Raw genomic sequence first — 14,635 nt, forward strand, 5'->3', positions numbered from 1 at the left:
AATTTCCATGTGTTTATGGTTTTTTTGTGGTTTCTTTTTTCAGTAATTTCTAATTTCTTTGCACAGTGGTCAAATAGTATACACGGGATAATTTCAGTTCCTTTGCATTTACTTAATCATGCTGTGTGTGCTAGTATATGGTCTATTTTGGAGAACATCAAGGTGCAGCTGAGAAGAATTTTTGTGTATTTTGTTGTTGCTGGGTGAAAAACTCTGTAGAATTCTACCAAGTTGATGTTGAACCATTTTTATATTTTTTGAATTTTTGTACTTCTATTGCCAAATGTCTATATTTGTTTCATGTGATTTTTTGATTTGGTCATTTATTTGGGGGGGTTAATTTGTTTAGTCCTTCATATATATTCTAGTTCCTTATGTATTTGAATTCTAGCAAAAATTTTCTTTCATTCTCTATATCATCTCTATAGTATATTGATTCCTTTGCTTTTCAGAATTTTATGTAATTGCGTTTGTCATTTTTTAGTGTTATTGTTTTTTGTTCTTGGAGTTCTATTTAAGAAGTCTTTCCCTACATTTATGGCTTCAAGTGTTTCCTTTGTTTTGTTTTCCAGAAGATTCAAGGTTTCTGTTTTGAGGTTTTTTTTTTTAACCTAGGTCTTTGTTCCATTTTTATTTGGTTTTAGTACAGGCTAAAAGAGATGTAGTTTCAGTCTTCATCAAGTGATATCTAGTCTTCCTACCAGCACAGTTGGTAAAAGAGGCTACTTTATTCAATATAGTTTTATCCCCTCAAAAATCAAATGACTATAGGTACATGTGGTGTTTTTTTTTTCTTTTGTTCTTTTTCAATGGGCTACATACCTGTTGTTTCTTTCTTACATGGATGTTTTTATGCCAATGCCATGCTTTATGTTATTATCATTTGGAGTGTGTGTGTGTGTGTGTGTGTGTGTGTGTGTGTGTTTGACTGTCACTGGTTGCTGAATCCAGGGCTTTCGTTCTGAGTTACATTACCAGCTCTTTATGTAAGTTGCTAAATTGCTCAGGCAATACAATACTCCTGCCTTAACCTTCCAGTGTATGAGGCTCTTAAGTTTGTGTCATCATGTGTGTCACTGTATCTTTGTATTGTGGCTTGAAATTAATATTGTGTTTCCTCAGGCTTTGGTTTCTTTGCTTGAGAATGCTTTGGTTTTCCTGGGTCTTTTCTGATTGCATATGAATTTTGGGATTTTTTTCTTGCCCTGTGAAGAATGTTGTTATTTTAATAAGAATTGCATTAAATATATAAATCACTTCTGATAATATATCCATTTTCACAGTATGTGTTCTTCAAATGCAAGAAGAAGGGATATCTTTCCATTTTTCCAATGCCCTCTTCAATTTCTTTATTCACAATTCTATAATTTTCACTATTGAGGTCTTTTTACCTCCTTGGTTAGGTTACCTCCTTGGTTAGGTTGCTTCCTAGATTTGTTTCTTTTTTTTTTTTAAAGCTATTGGAAAATGACTTGTTTTCCTTGTTTCTTTCTTTGTGAATTCATTATTGTTGTAAAAGAACACTACTGATTTTTGTGTATTAATTTTGCATCCTATCACTTTGCTTAATTTATTTTTTAGGTCTGAAAAAGCTTCTGATAAGGTTTTTTGGGTTTTCTGTATAAACAGATTATCTGCAGACTGGTATAATTTGAATTCATTTCAGTTCAATCCCTGGTACCACAAAAAAAATTCATTTGATGTTTGTATCTATTTTTTTCTCTTACCTAATTATGATGGATAAAGTATAAAGTATTATATGAACAGCAGTTGGAAAAGTAGACACCTTTGTCCTGTTCCTGACTTCACAAAATGTTTTCAATTTTCTCCAGTCTGATGATGGCTATAAGTTTGTCATATGTGGTTATTTTATTGTGCCTTACAGTAGTCAGGTCCTACTGTACTTACTTTCATGAGGGTTTTTACCACTACAGGATTTGGGCTTTTTGTCTAAGGCTTTTTTCTGTGTCTGTTGAGGTAATCATGTGATTTTATCTTTGTCTCTATTAATGTGGTATATTACATTTATTGATTTACAGATTGTTGTGGTTCAGGATTTTGCAAAGTAACAGTACAATACAGGACACATATTTTATAGGATTATTTATAATGAATCACTCAAAGAATCATATATAAAGAGAGTGCAGGAAATCTGCACATACACTAAAGACTGAAGAATCCAGCTAAGGGCCTGGATCCCATGGTGATATCCTGCATGAGTCCAGCTGAAGACCTAAAGCTCATAACAGTGCCACCCACAAGTCATCTGGAGGTCTAGTGTTCATAACAATGTCTCATGTAGGCCTCTTTCATGGATCTTTGCTGAGAAGGCCTAAAGGTCAGCAGTAGAAGCTAGAAAGTCTATGCCAGCAGGACTAAAGGTCTGTGCTAGCAGGCTGAGGGATCTGCACTGGAGCCAGTAAGCAATGCTCAACCTAAGAAAGAGAACTCCCCTGAAAGGTATCACAGCCATCCTCAGCAACAGTGAGGTCCTAAGGAAAGCTGAGTTCCCATCAGGAAAGCCAAAACAACCAGCTTCTCCAGAAAACTGAGCAGTGCACCATCTTCTCCTCCAGAGCCAGCAGGCAGTGCTCAAAGTGAGAATCAGAGCTCCCTCAAACTGAACCATAACCATTCTCAGTAACAATGAAGTCCTGAGGTGCTCCTCTAATGAGAACAGTCAAGTTCATTAGGAAAACCAGCACAACAAGGTCCTCCCACAGAACCAACAGCAACCTATAGCCTCGTAACAGCTTGTCCAAACAGCTTCCCTAACAGCCTCCCTTCTTTATCAGTTCTGCCTCTTATCCTGCTGGCAATAATCCTCAGGTTGGCCTCCCTCACCCAACACCACACTAGTTCAGTTCAATTGGGTATAACAAGTTGACCAACAGTTTGCAATCCACCATGCATATGGTGCACAACTCTTGCATCCCTGGGTTGAAGTCAACTAGGTCATGATGTATGATATTTTTAATGAACTGTTGAATTCTTTTTGAGAAATTGTATACAGTATACAAATGCTCATTGAAAATATTAGCCTGTAGTGTTGTGGTTGCTGAATCCTTATCTCACTTTTGTAATCAGGGCAATGCTGGCCTCATAGAATGAGTTTGGAAGTATTCTTCTGTTTTGAATATATAGAAAAATTTGAGGAACATTGGTGTTAGTTCTCCAAAGGCATTGCAGAATTCAGCAGTAAATCAGTTGGTTTCTTAATTGGTAAAGTTTTTATTACTACATTAATTAAATTGCTTATTATAGATCTGCTTAGAGTTTTAAATGTTCATTTTTTAGTAAGTTAGACCTCTAAGAATTTACCCATTTCTTTAAAATTCTGTTTTATTGAATGTAACTTTTCAAAATAACTCTAAATATCTTCTAGATTTCAGTGGTGTTTGTTATGATCTTGCCTTTTTCAGTTCTCATTTTGTTAATATGAGCATCTTTGGGTAAATTTGGCTAATGGATTATTATCTTGTTTATCTTTTTAAATAACCAAGTTTTAAATTCATCCTTTGTCAGTTTTTGTAGATTCAATTTCATTAATTTTGTTTCTGATCTCTATTACTTTCCTTCTACTGATTTTGGAAGTGGTTTGTTTTTATTTTTTCTAGGACCTGGAGGTGCAATATTAGGTTGCTTGGGATTGCTCTGTTTTTCTAATATTTGTACTCATAGGCATAAACTTCCCTCTTAGAAATGTTTTCACTGTGTTAGATTGTGATACATTTTGTTTCTATTATTATTTGATTCTAGGGATCATTAATTATCATTCCTGTTTGTTCACTTGGTTGTAGTCATATTTATCTGCTAAGGCTGTATTTCTGTCCACAGTTAGTACTGTAAGAATATGCTGATTTTTTCCTTTTACTACCAAACATACAGGAAATACTCTCTCTTATATGCTGAGCCACTGTTCCTTCAGTTCCAGAGCATATTGTTTCAGTTTATTTACTTATTTTGCTAAATCTCAATATTTCACCTTATTGCTGACTGTCTCAAGATGCAGTCCTATGATTTTCTTTGTTACCTCTATGTCTTAATAGAATTGTATGCCTATTGTTTTGAATAAATATTCTGGAGCAGCGTAGATTTTGAATTAAAGATGTGAGTCAAGATTTAAATCCATATATCCTATCTTCTCTATTATGATCCTATCATATATATTTTCTTTGTGTAGTTTCAACTTCACAACAACCCCACGGAAAAGATAAGACAGGCTCTTAGGTCAGCTTTACATTTTAAGAAAACATACAGTTTGTCTAAAATTCTATAATCTATGACTAGTGTCTCTGAATTTGGATTTTACTTCTAACATGAGAAAATACCAAAGAAACTAAATCGTTGTCTAAGAGGAAACCCCTTTTATAAAGAGCTCCAGTGTGAAAAGACTGAGGAAGCTGGATCAGGCATCTCTGAAAATAGTATAGCAAGGGAATATGTTGCCAGAGAAAAATTACAGTAGCAACCATCCAACTGTGACTTGCCTGGTGCTCAGAGGTAGAGAGGATGGGATTTGAATATAGACTTTGGAATTTTCTTGTTCTGTGACCTTCAGCAGATCACTTTCTTACTCTTAAGCTTCAGTTGTCTCCACTAAATGTGAATAATTCTTATCTAACAAGGTTATTATAATCCACTGAGATCATAAAGTTAAAAGGCATAACTGATTAGCAGAAATGGTATTTAATAAAAGTTTATTTTTTCAAGTAGTTGAATCTTTCTCTTTTTTCTTTCTATAGCATTTGTCTAGCCGGCAGAGTGTGCAGCAGAGCACATCCCAGGTAAGCGATTTACCCAGGTCTCCTAATCCTTCAGTTCTTTCTTTTGAGAGATCACTTCTGAAAGCAGTAAGAATGATAAACATCCTTAACTTCTTGTGTGATAACTTCCTTCTTGCCTTGACCTCCAAGCAGATTTAGCCAGTCTCCATTTCTGAGTGCAAAAAACATAGGCCAAGATTAGAATGAGTTAGTTTGAGAAAAAATAAAAAAGCTATTTAGAGTAGTAAGTATTATCACTGGTAACAATGTAAATCAAGTACCTTAGTATCATGATAGCATCTCTAAAAAATGACTTTGAAAATTGTTCCCTAGAAGATTTAATTTGTGACTTGGAGAATTGTTTGCTTATAAGTCAGAATTTCTGTTCACTTTTTTCCTGCAGTCTATTTACTCTGCTCATCTCCTTGCTGGTCTATCTCCACCAAAATCTATGATATAGCTGTCCTTACTGGTAGAGAAAGCTTCTTCAGTGTCTCAACATTGTGAGAAAACTTAGTAATTTAGGTTTTGTTTATTATCATTAATATTTATACATAGAAATTACAGATATTTGCTTCTTTAATAGGTAGACACAATGCGCCCACGTCATGGGGAAGCCTGTCGAATGCCGGTGCCACATCACTTCTTCCTCAGTCTGAAGAGTTTTACATACAATACTATTGGGGAAGATACTGATGTCTTCTTTTCTTTGTATGACATGAGAGAAGGCAAGCAGATCAGGTAAGAGTCACTGGATGTTTTTGTGAGATTGAGAGTCTATATTAGGATGACATGGATGATATCTCTGGCTTTCAGAAAGGCATGTGAATACAGTGAGAAAAAATAAAATAAACAAGCTTTGTATTATTAGCTAGGAATTCGGCCCCAATTGTCAGCACGCCTTGAAGTCATCTAAACCATACCATTTGTAGACTTTTTTCTTATGCCTACAAAAATGATCAAAAACTATTGTGAATATTTATATTAAAAATAATTTATAATAAAAGACACATTATCACTAAAGCTCCTCTATAGAAGCTCCTTACTTTGAACACACTATTCCATCAATCTTGCCACTTTCTGAAGAAGTTCTGGAAGGTTTCTTGTGTATCTTTATGAGGTATCAACAAAAATATGATGGATGCTGTTCCTGAGTGCCATTTAATGGAAAGACAGGGTTTAAAAAACATTGTGTCTTCATTCTCTTTATTCAGCAGATATGGTACCATGTAAGTTCTTTCTCTTCCCTAAAGTCAAAATGACCACAAAAGGTAAATGTTTTCAAATTGATTCAGGACATCAAAGCAGTCACGACAACACAACTGAAGACAATCATGAAGAAGGACTTGTACAACTCTTTCATAAAGTGGCAAGAATGATGGGATAAGTGTGTTTGGGGAAAAGAAAGTATTTTGTGTGGTGTTAATTGTAATGTGTCTTATTGTAACTATTTTTTAATTGAAACATGTATTTTTTAATCACACCTCATATTTCTACATGGAAACTCACAGTTAAGCTTTGAATCACCACTTCAGGGAGAGAAAAGTATGAGTCTGTTTTATCCAGAGAAAATCACATGAAAAATATATAGTGAAACAAATGTGGCAGAGACATCACGCCTAAGAGTATAGGAAATCTTATGCCCTCGATTGCTACAAGTAATTGAGAAAAAAAAAGGCTGACATTGTCCTCCCTGGGGATACCAGAAACTCTTGATACCTGTCTGGCCCCACAAGAGAAAGACTGCCTTCTGGACAAAGAGGAAGATTGGCCTATTTGTCATTCCTTTTATACCTAGGATTCGAATAGTAGCAATAATGGGGCTGACATGCAGTAGAGTACCTTTGTTGGCAACGCACTGGAGCCCTTAAGTATGGACAACTACAGCGGTGCTTTCTCTCTTGAGTGATAGAGAGGAATCAAGGAGAGTCTAGGCTTTTCTTCTTCTAGAGGATACTGGGTTTGGATGATGTAAAATGAACCTTTGGCTGACATAAAATTTTTAGTGTTCTGTCTTTTCTATGGTCACCTTCTAAGTGGGTTAAAGATAAAGTAAAATTTGGGTTACTATATATTGCTTGGGAATTTCTTGTGATAGTGCTTTTTAGAGTTTTTGGTCATTTAACTTTTCAATTACACACTACAAGTGGACAAATTTAGTTTAATTTAATTTAATTTAATACCAGGCATCAAACTCAGGACCTTGCACTTGCCAGGCAGGTGCTTATGCTGCTGAACTATCTTCCCAGCCCCATGTGGGAAAATTTTAAATGGAAGTTATAACAAAAGCAGAACATTTCATTTGAATACTACACAGTGCCTTTGACTGTGATAGAATTAAAGCAGTATGCTTACTTTGATATGGGAATAAAACTATTGATTAGGAAATGTAAATTTTCCTTGTTTTTCTATGGCTCCTAGTATATGACCCTGGGGAAACTATTGTAGAGAATGTAAAGGTAGTGTTGATGGCAGCTACAGCTTCTGCACACATGCAAAAACTGCAGGCCTGGGCTTCATGGATATAAATTCTAACTTCTTTTATTTTTCTATCAGATGAAAGTTTTGTAAATTTGTTGTTTATTTTGTACACACATGTGAATCATTTATTCAAACCAAATATGAGAAAGTTAAGTCTCTGTATGAGACAGATAAAATAGATCTATTCCATTATTGAAGGAGATAACAAAAGTATTATAATTGTGTCCCTAGCTTAATACCCCATAGAGACACTGAAATTCAATGATTTTCAATTTGAACATACTACTTATATATTTTTTTATTTATGAACACAGCACCTTTGATTCTCTCTCCGTAACTATATTACCCTGCATAGTATGTGTACTCAGCAGAAACACTGTACTGTCTAGCTGGTAATCTGTGAAACTATAAAACATTTAAAATAAGAACTTCTTTAAAAATCTGTGAAATGGTTTTTAATGTTTAATTTGTTGGCTATTGGAAACAGCTGTACTATCTTCCCATTCAAATAAGCACACTATAAATTCTCAACTGAAAATATCTATTTAGTTGTCTTAAACTCTTTGTTTTAAGGGTGAATTTTGGAGGCAACCTGCTTGGGTCCCCCCTCTGTCCCTCTCTCAAACAGAAGCTTTCTTTCATCCAATAAATATATTCTGCTCTTAAGAGAAGAGTGAATTTTAAAACTAGATCTAAAATTAATTAATGTCCTTTTTGTTAATGTGTGAATGGTGGCATGAAATTTCACAATTTTAGAACATTGAGTTAATATTGACAGAATTTGGCTTCTCTTATCATTATTAAATAGGTCAGATACTACTTTCTTGAAGTAGTGTATTAGAAATCACTAAAGGTTAAGGTTGTAAGCATATCAGATATGCAGAGTAGGATGACACATTTTAATTGTATTTTCTCATAGAGAACTTCTTTTGTAACTTTCTAATCAAACATTGCTGTCCTCCTGTCCAGTAAAATGATTCTAGTCTAGTTTGCATTTTTGCCAAGATATTCTTGCCTTTGTGTGAAAAACACACGTGAGCAGAAAGAGCAAGTGTAAATATCTCTCCATTGTCTCATGGCTGATTCCATAGGCAAACTTAGGTAAATAACATATTGCAAGCTCACACAGTATACCTTGACCATGTTGACTGATAAATATTAGACTGTCTGGAGGGGGAAAGAAGCAGCAAGTGGCAGGATGTTGATATCTCTGACTAGATTTTTCTGGCATTTTATCATTCCGACAAGAAAAAGAAAATAGGCATGAAATCTAAATATCTAGCTGAGTCCTTTCCTCTTACTGTCAGACAATTTTTTTTTTTTAATTCTACCAGACATGTGCCTGTGGATAGCTCTCAGACATTTCTATGTTACCATACCTAAATTAATTCTTTTCCTTTTATCAGACACACTTTTGCCTGAGCTTCTTAAATCAAGTGACAGGTGTTAGTATTTGCTCAGAGAACCATATCAGAAACCTTTGGGTTCTCTAAGGCTTTTCCATTTGTATCTCCTTTGCCTCGCAGGTAATCATTGTGTCTTATCACCTTTTACTTTCTAAATATCAACTAAATCTCTGCTTCCACTCCATTCTCATTGTTGCCCCACATCCTTCACATTTTCCTTGAAATATAGGCTGTCTGAATCCATTGTCTTCCCGCCCTGAGTTATTTCTAGTTGAAAATGCAAACTGTTGGTATTGGCTCTCATTAATTCTAATGCACCTGGTAATAAAATGGGATAAAAAGTCTGGCATATGACTGTCTATTCTTTAACCTTGTTTTATGCATCTTGTTTCACCTTAGTGATTCATTTTGTTTCCCTAAATATGCCTTGCCCTTTCATATCTCCAGACACTTTTTCACTTGATAAACTTCATCCAGACTTTAACTCTCTATGTTACAAAACCTTCCTCAAAGTTGATGAGTAGCATAAAGCCCTAGAACTTCACTGCACCCATGTACTTAGCTTTATCACATTACTAAATATTACACTGTAATTGTGTACATGTGTAGGGTTTTTTTGTCTCATTAGAAAATGAGAACTTTGTAGGGTGTGTGTGTGTGTGCATGCATGCACATCTGTGCTGTTTTCTTTCCCTGTGTTAAGCATAGAACTTTGGATACAGGAACATTTTTTTAAAATGTATTGAGTGATTGAAGAAATACATCTGTCAAATAATTGATGATCACTTGTGAATCAACATTTTCTTTTAAATTAATAGTTTAGGAAGAATTTACTGAAAGCTTCTTATTTGTGGGCCCTTTTGATAACTTCTAGGAATAAAGAAATTAAAAAGAAATGCCCCCATCCCTTAGAGATCTACAATGTTCCCGAAAGACATGAAACATATTTTTCCCAACTTTTAAGTACCAGACAAACTGAATTAAAAAATAAGATAGGAAGATGTCTTCTTGATAAGGGATTAAGGCTTTAAATTTAGTAAGTCAGGGAAGAAGAGAATTGTTACAGAACACAAAGCCAGCCAAGGCTCTTAGAGAAAAAAATGAAACTAGAGTGGAATGGCCAGGATCCAAATAGGATATTAATTATTTTATTCCAACAAATATTTATTAAGCATCTACCAGGTATTATGATAAGTGATAGAGATACTGAGGTTAGCAAGAGAGGTACCTACTTATTTTCCTGAATGATTACATAAATATATGGTTTAAGGATTGTGGTAAGTGCTGTAAAGTAAAATCATGCAAAGTATTGTAAAGACTTTATATAGGTTGGAATAAAGAAAACATATGATTGCATAATAAATATGTAATTAAAGGGAAAAGTTTGTCAAGCATTTAAGAGAAGCCCTAAAGCATGGGGGTACCAAAAGTGGGAATAGAGAGTTGCTCCATGAAGAGGGTGGGCTGTGGTCTTGTGCTGCTGAGGTACATGCTTGCAAGAGTCTGGTGGTTCCTGTCCTTGTGAGCACACTTGTATCCTGGGCCTTCAGTCCGACCCCAGCTGATCATGGCTTCGGCTTTGGAGCAGTTGCAGAATGATCTAGGAGAGGTAAAGGCATTGCTGAAAAAGGCCACTAGGAAGAGAGTATGTGATGCCCTGACAAGTGAAAAATCCAGGACAGAAATAAAGAGTAAGATGCAATGAAAGTCATAGAAGAAACTAGAACTTCTTGACAAGGAAAAGCCAGCTGCTGTGATTGCTCCCATCACAACAGGGTACACAGAGAAGATCAATACCTATGGCTGGAATCAGTTGGTTAAGTTTGTGAAAATCTACATTACCCTAACTGGAGTTCAAGTTCCTGCTGAGAATGTGCAGGTGTATTTCACAGAGAGGTCATTTGATTGTTTCATAAAGAATCTAAATGGGAAGAGTTACTCTATATGAACAATCTCTTGAAACCCATCTCAGTGGAAGGTAGTTTGAAAAAATCAAGACTGATACAGTTTTTATCTTGTGTAGAAAGAAAAGTGGAGAATACTCAGAGGAAATACTTAACTCAGATTGAGAAAGAGTGCAAAGAAAAAGAAAAGCTCCCCTATGATGCTGAGACAGATCCTAATGAGGGACTAATGAATGTTTTAAGGAGAATTTATGAAGATGGAGATGATATGAAGTGAACCATTAATAAAGCCTGAGTGGAATCAAGAGAGAAGCAAGCCAAAGGAGATTCAGAATTTTGAGACTTTCAGATCATTTTGAGAACTATGATACAGAAATACTGATATTTCCAATAAGCCAATATTGGTGAGTGCCACAGAAGAATTTAACAGATTGTTACAAAGCCTTCAAAGTAAAGGCAGTGAATTCTCCATATCTTACTGAAGTATTTATTTATATAAGGTTCATATTAAATACTTCCTCCAAACGCTGTTTTTGTTCATCTAGGGGTTACATGGTATTCTCATTGAAATATAAAAGCAAGTCTTACCTAAGGAAAATAATACATTGTATATATTTTTTCTCCACTAGGAGGTAGAAAACAAAAGTATATGCTTGCTTGTAAATTACAGATGTCAACTCAGACTAATATAAGAATAAAAGTAAAACTGAATTTTTTGTATGAAATTTAAATTTGTGCTTATGCTTCAAATTTTCTGTAGAGAGGATGATCCCTTATTGCTACTTTGAGCAGTGCAAACCAGGATTGCCATGCATTAATCCAATTACAAATGCTTCTATCTGGATTTAAATATATTTGTTTATGAATATAGAATTAAAGTAATAAACAAGCATCTTCATGTAGTGCCAGTTAGTAAGTTCTACCATGGATCAGATAGCTTTAAAACTAATAACCATAAAGTAAAAGTAATTAATTTGAAAATCCACATGATTGCCCTGAAGACTGCCAGAGAGACCTGGTAGGTTAGTCCCCATCACCACTGGAGTTTGCTGATTCCGGATGCCCCCTTCACCCTGAACTCTGTCAGGGATACTTGGCAGCCCTAGTCCTGACCCAGCCTATCCACTGGAATTTGCTGAGTCAGTGGCCCCTCCTCACCATGAAGACCATTAGGGAGTCCTGAGTACCACAGCAACCTACAGGAGTCCTGAATACCACACAACTACCTTGTGCCAATCCACCATTGAGAGAGTCTTGCACATCTGTGCCCTATACTCACCATCAATGGATCTTTCTTGAACTGCGACTTGTCGTCTTCTCCTTAGTGACATAGAAACCACATTGAACCCCACATAGCAGGAGCATTATTGAGCCTACCCTACCCTCCAACACTTTGGAAAGCCTTGCTGACCTGCACCCCACCAATCTACCACCACTGGAAAAAAAAATGACAAAAGGAAGGAACAAAAGGCAATCTCAGACCTCTAGCCCATGCAAAACAAGTCTAGGAGACAAGGTCATAGAAGAGCTTGGAAGCCACACACCTGAAATTTCAGAGATGGTAGCAACTGAAATTAAAAAAAAAATCTCCATTAGGCTATGGAGAAAATCATTCAGAAATAATCTCTTAGGTATAAAGGGAAATGACAACAATCCTGAAAAAATTGCTCACTACATCTAAGGAAGACACAAATCAAAAAATAGAAGGGATAGGAAAATGATGGATACTTTGAATGAACAATACAGGAAAGAGCTAAAATGTGTGAAACTGATATACAGGACATTAATAATTCCATTGAAAAATGGCAGATCTGCTTGAATAAAACAGAAGATGGAATTTTACACCTTGATGATAGCATTTTAGCTAGTGAACACAAAAGGAAACATCTCTTAAAAATAATGGGAAACTAGGAAATAATAGTACAACAGTTGCAAGATGATTCAAAGAAAAACAATATAAGACTAATAGGTATCAACAAAACAGCTGGAGATAATACAAAAGACATAAAGAGTTTTTGCAGAAGCAGTAGCAGAAAATTTCCCAAGCATGAGAAAATAATCTGATATACAGATAATTGAAGCATATAGAACTCCACCTAGCCATAATCAAAATAAATCACACAGATACATGATACTGAAGATAATAGAATATTAAAAACTGTTAGAGACAAAAAAAGAACAGAATATTAAAAACTGTTAGAGACAAAAAACTGATCACCTTGTAATGGATGCCCATCAGAATCATGGCAGATTTCTCAACACAGACTGACAAATCAAGCTGAGCTTGGAATGAGATATTTGAGGTCCTGAAAGAAAAACTTTCGACCCAGATTGGTGTATCCTGAAAAACTATCAAATTTAATGGAAAGATTAGATACTTCTATGACAAAGAACAACTGAAGAAATTCATGACAACCAAACCAGCTCTACTGACAGATATTTTAGAAAGAGAAATGACTACAACTTCAACATCAGAAGAGAATAACCAAGTAAGGCAAGTAATTAAGCAAAGGGGGAAAGTAGGGATCCTGTAGTAGGAAAACAACATGACAGAAATAAACCAATGTGTATCAGTTGTCACTGTCAATGTGAAAGGCCTCAATTTACCAATCAAAAGAAGCTGACTGGCAGAATGGATCAAGAAACAAAATCCAATAGTATTCTGCATATAAGAAACATTTAACTCAGAAAGAAACTAATAGACTAAATGTCAAAGGATAGAAAGCAATACTCCATTTGACAGGAATCCAGAAAAAAAAAATAGGGATAGCTATTCTGGTTGCTGACAATGTCACCTTCAAACCAAATGTGATTAAAAGAGACAAAGAAGGTCACTACAAACCTCTTAGGGGAAAACTGTAAGAGGAAGAGATAACAATTATAAATACATATGTACCCAATGTAGGAGCACCCAACAATATAATACAAATTTTAACACACATAAAAAATCTAATGAGAAATAACATAATAATATTGGGAGACTTTAGCCCCCCCTTCATACAAAGCGCTAGACCAACCATGCAAAAAATGAGCAAAGAAATAACAGAACTAAACCAAACTTGTGAAGAAATGGACTTAGTAGACCTTTATAAAGTGTTCCAACCAATAGCATAGTGCTAGGACCTAGAGCATGCTAGCACATGATCTATTTCGGAGAATTTTGGAGAACATACATAGAACAAGTAAATGCAAAGGAATTGAAATTATCCCATGAATACTATCTGACCATAATAAATTAAACTGGAAATTATTGGAAAAAGCTATATAAACACAGAAACAAAATAATACCCTCCTGAACAATCAGTGGGTCATTGATGAAATTAAAGAAGAAATTTAGGGGCCGGGGAGATGGCTCAGTGGAATAAGCGCTTCCCTGGCAAGCACAAGGGCCTGAGTTCAATCCCTGGTTCCACAAAAAAAAAAAAAAAAAAAAGAAATTTAAAGGTATTTACAATAAAATAAAAATGCTGATACAACTTACTGAAACCTGAAGGATGCAATGAGAGCTGTCTTTTTTTCCCCATAATTTTATTGATAAACAAAAAGCAATGAGACAGTTTCAAATCAAATTGGTAGGACCGTTTCAATAATTAACACACTGCATACATTCCTCCCAGTGGTTAATTGCTGTACAAGATGCGGACATGATATTCTATCTACAAACACCATCAGAACCAATCACTCTATTCATTAAGAGAATGTAACTATATATCTATCCTAACCACTTTGAATTCACAGATACAAAAATAGACATTCATCTGTATACCCTTTTTTTGTTCAGTTCCATTATTTGAATATTATAGGTGTGTTAACTCAGCAAAATAATCTAAAAGAGTCTAGTACTCCATAATAGTATTGGGTCTTCTGCTTCACTGGCAATGTCAGAAACTGTTGACCCGAGTCCTCTACAGCTCAACATAACAGCATGGCTTTTCTTCTAATATTTCATTTTTATACTTTTCTGCTGGGTGGTTAAGACCAAAGTAAAGCAGGACCTATGCAACAAGAGTTGTAGCTTTTGGGTCTGATAAGGTCCGTGAAATCCCCTCAGGATTTATCCTGAGATCCTGTACCTCAG

At 35.2% G+C, this 14,635-nt stretch overlaps 1 protein-coding gene and 1 pseudogene across 1 annotated transcript in view; both read left to right on the plus strand.

The window, feature by feature from the left end:
- Dock3 (dedicator of cytokinesis 3) overlaps positions 1 to 14,635 on the plus strand; it is an 825,219-nt gene that overhangs the window by 395,857 nt on the left and 414,727 nt on the right. Inside the window, exons 8-9 of the mRNA XM_023706273.1 lie at positions 4,746 to 4,787; positions 5,353 to 5,507. Of these exons, the coding sequence (XP_023562041.1) occupies positions 4,746 to 4,787; positions 5,353 to 5,507 (197 nt within the window). The remainder of the gene's footprint in view (positions 1 to 4,745; positions 4,788 to 5,352; positions 5,508 to 14,635) is intronic.
- On the plus strand, positions 10,221 to 10,897 carry LOC101592094 (annotated as a pseudogene).

This window comes from Octodon degus, unplaced genomic scaffold (assembly GCF_000260255.1).
Source record: "Octodon degus isolate 3935 unplaced genomic scaffold, OctDeg1.0 scaffold00008, whole genome shotgun sequence".
Lineage (NCBI taxonomy): Eukaryota > Metazoa > Chordata > Mammalia > Rodentia > Octodontidae > Octodon > Octodon degus.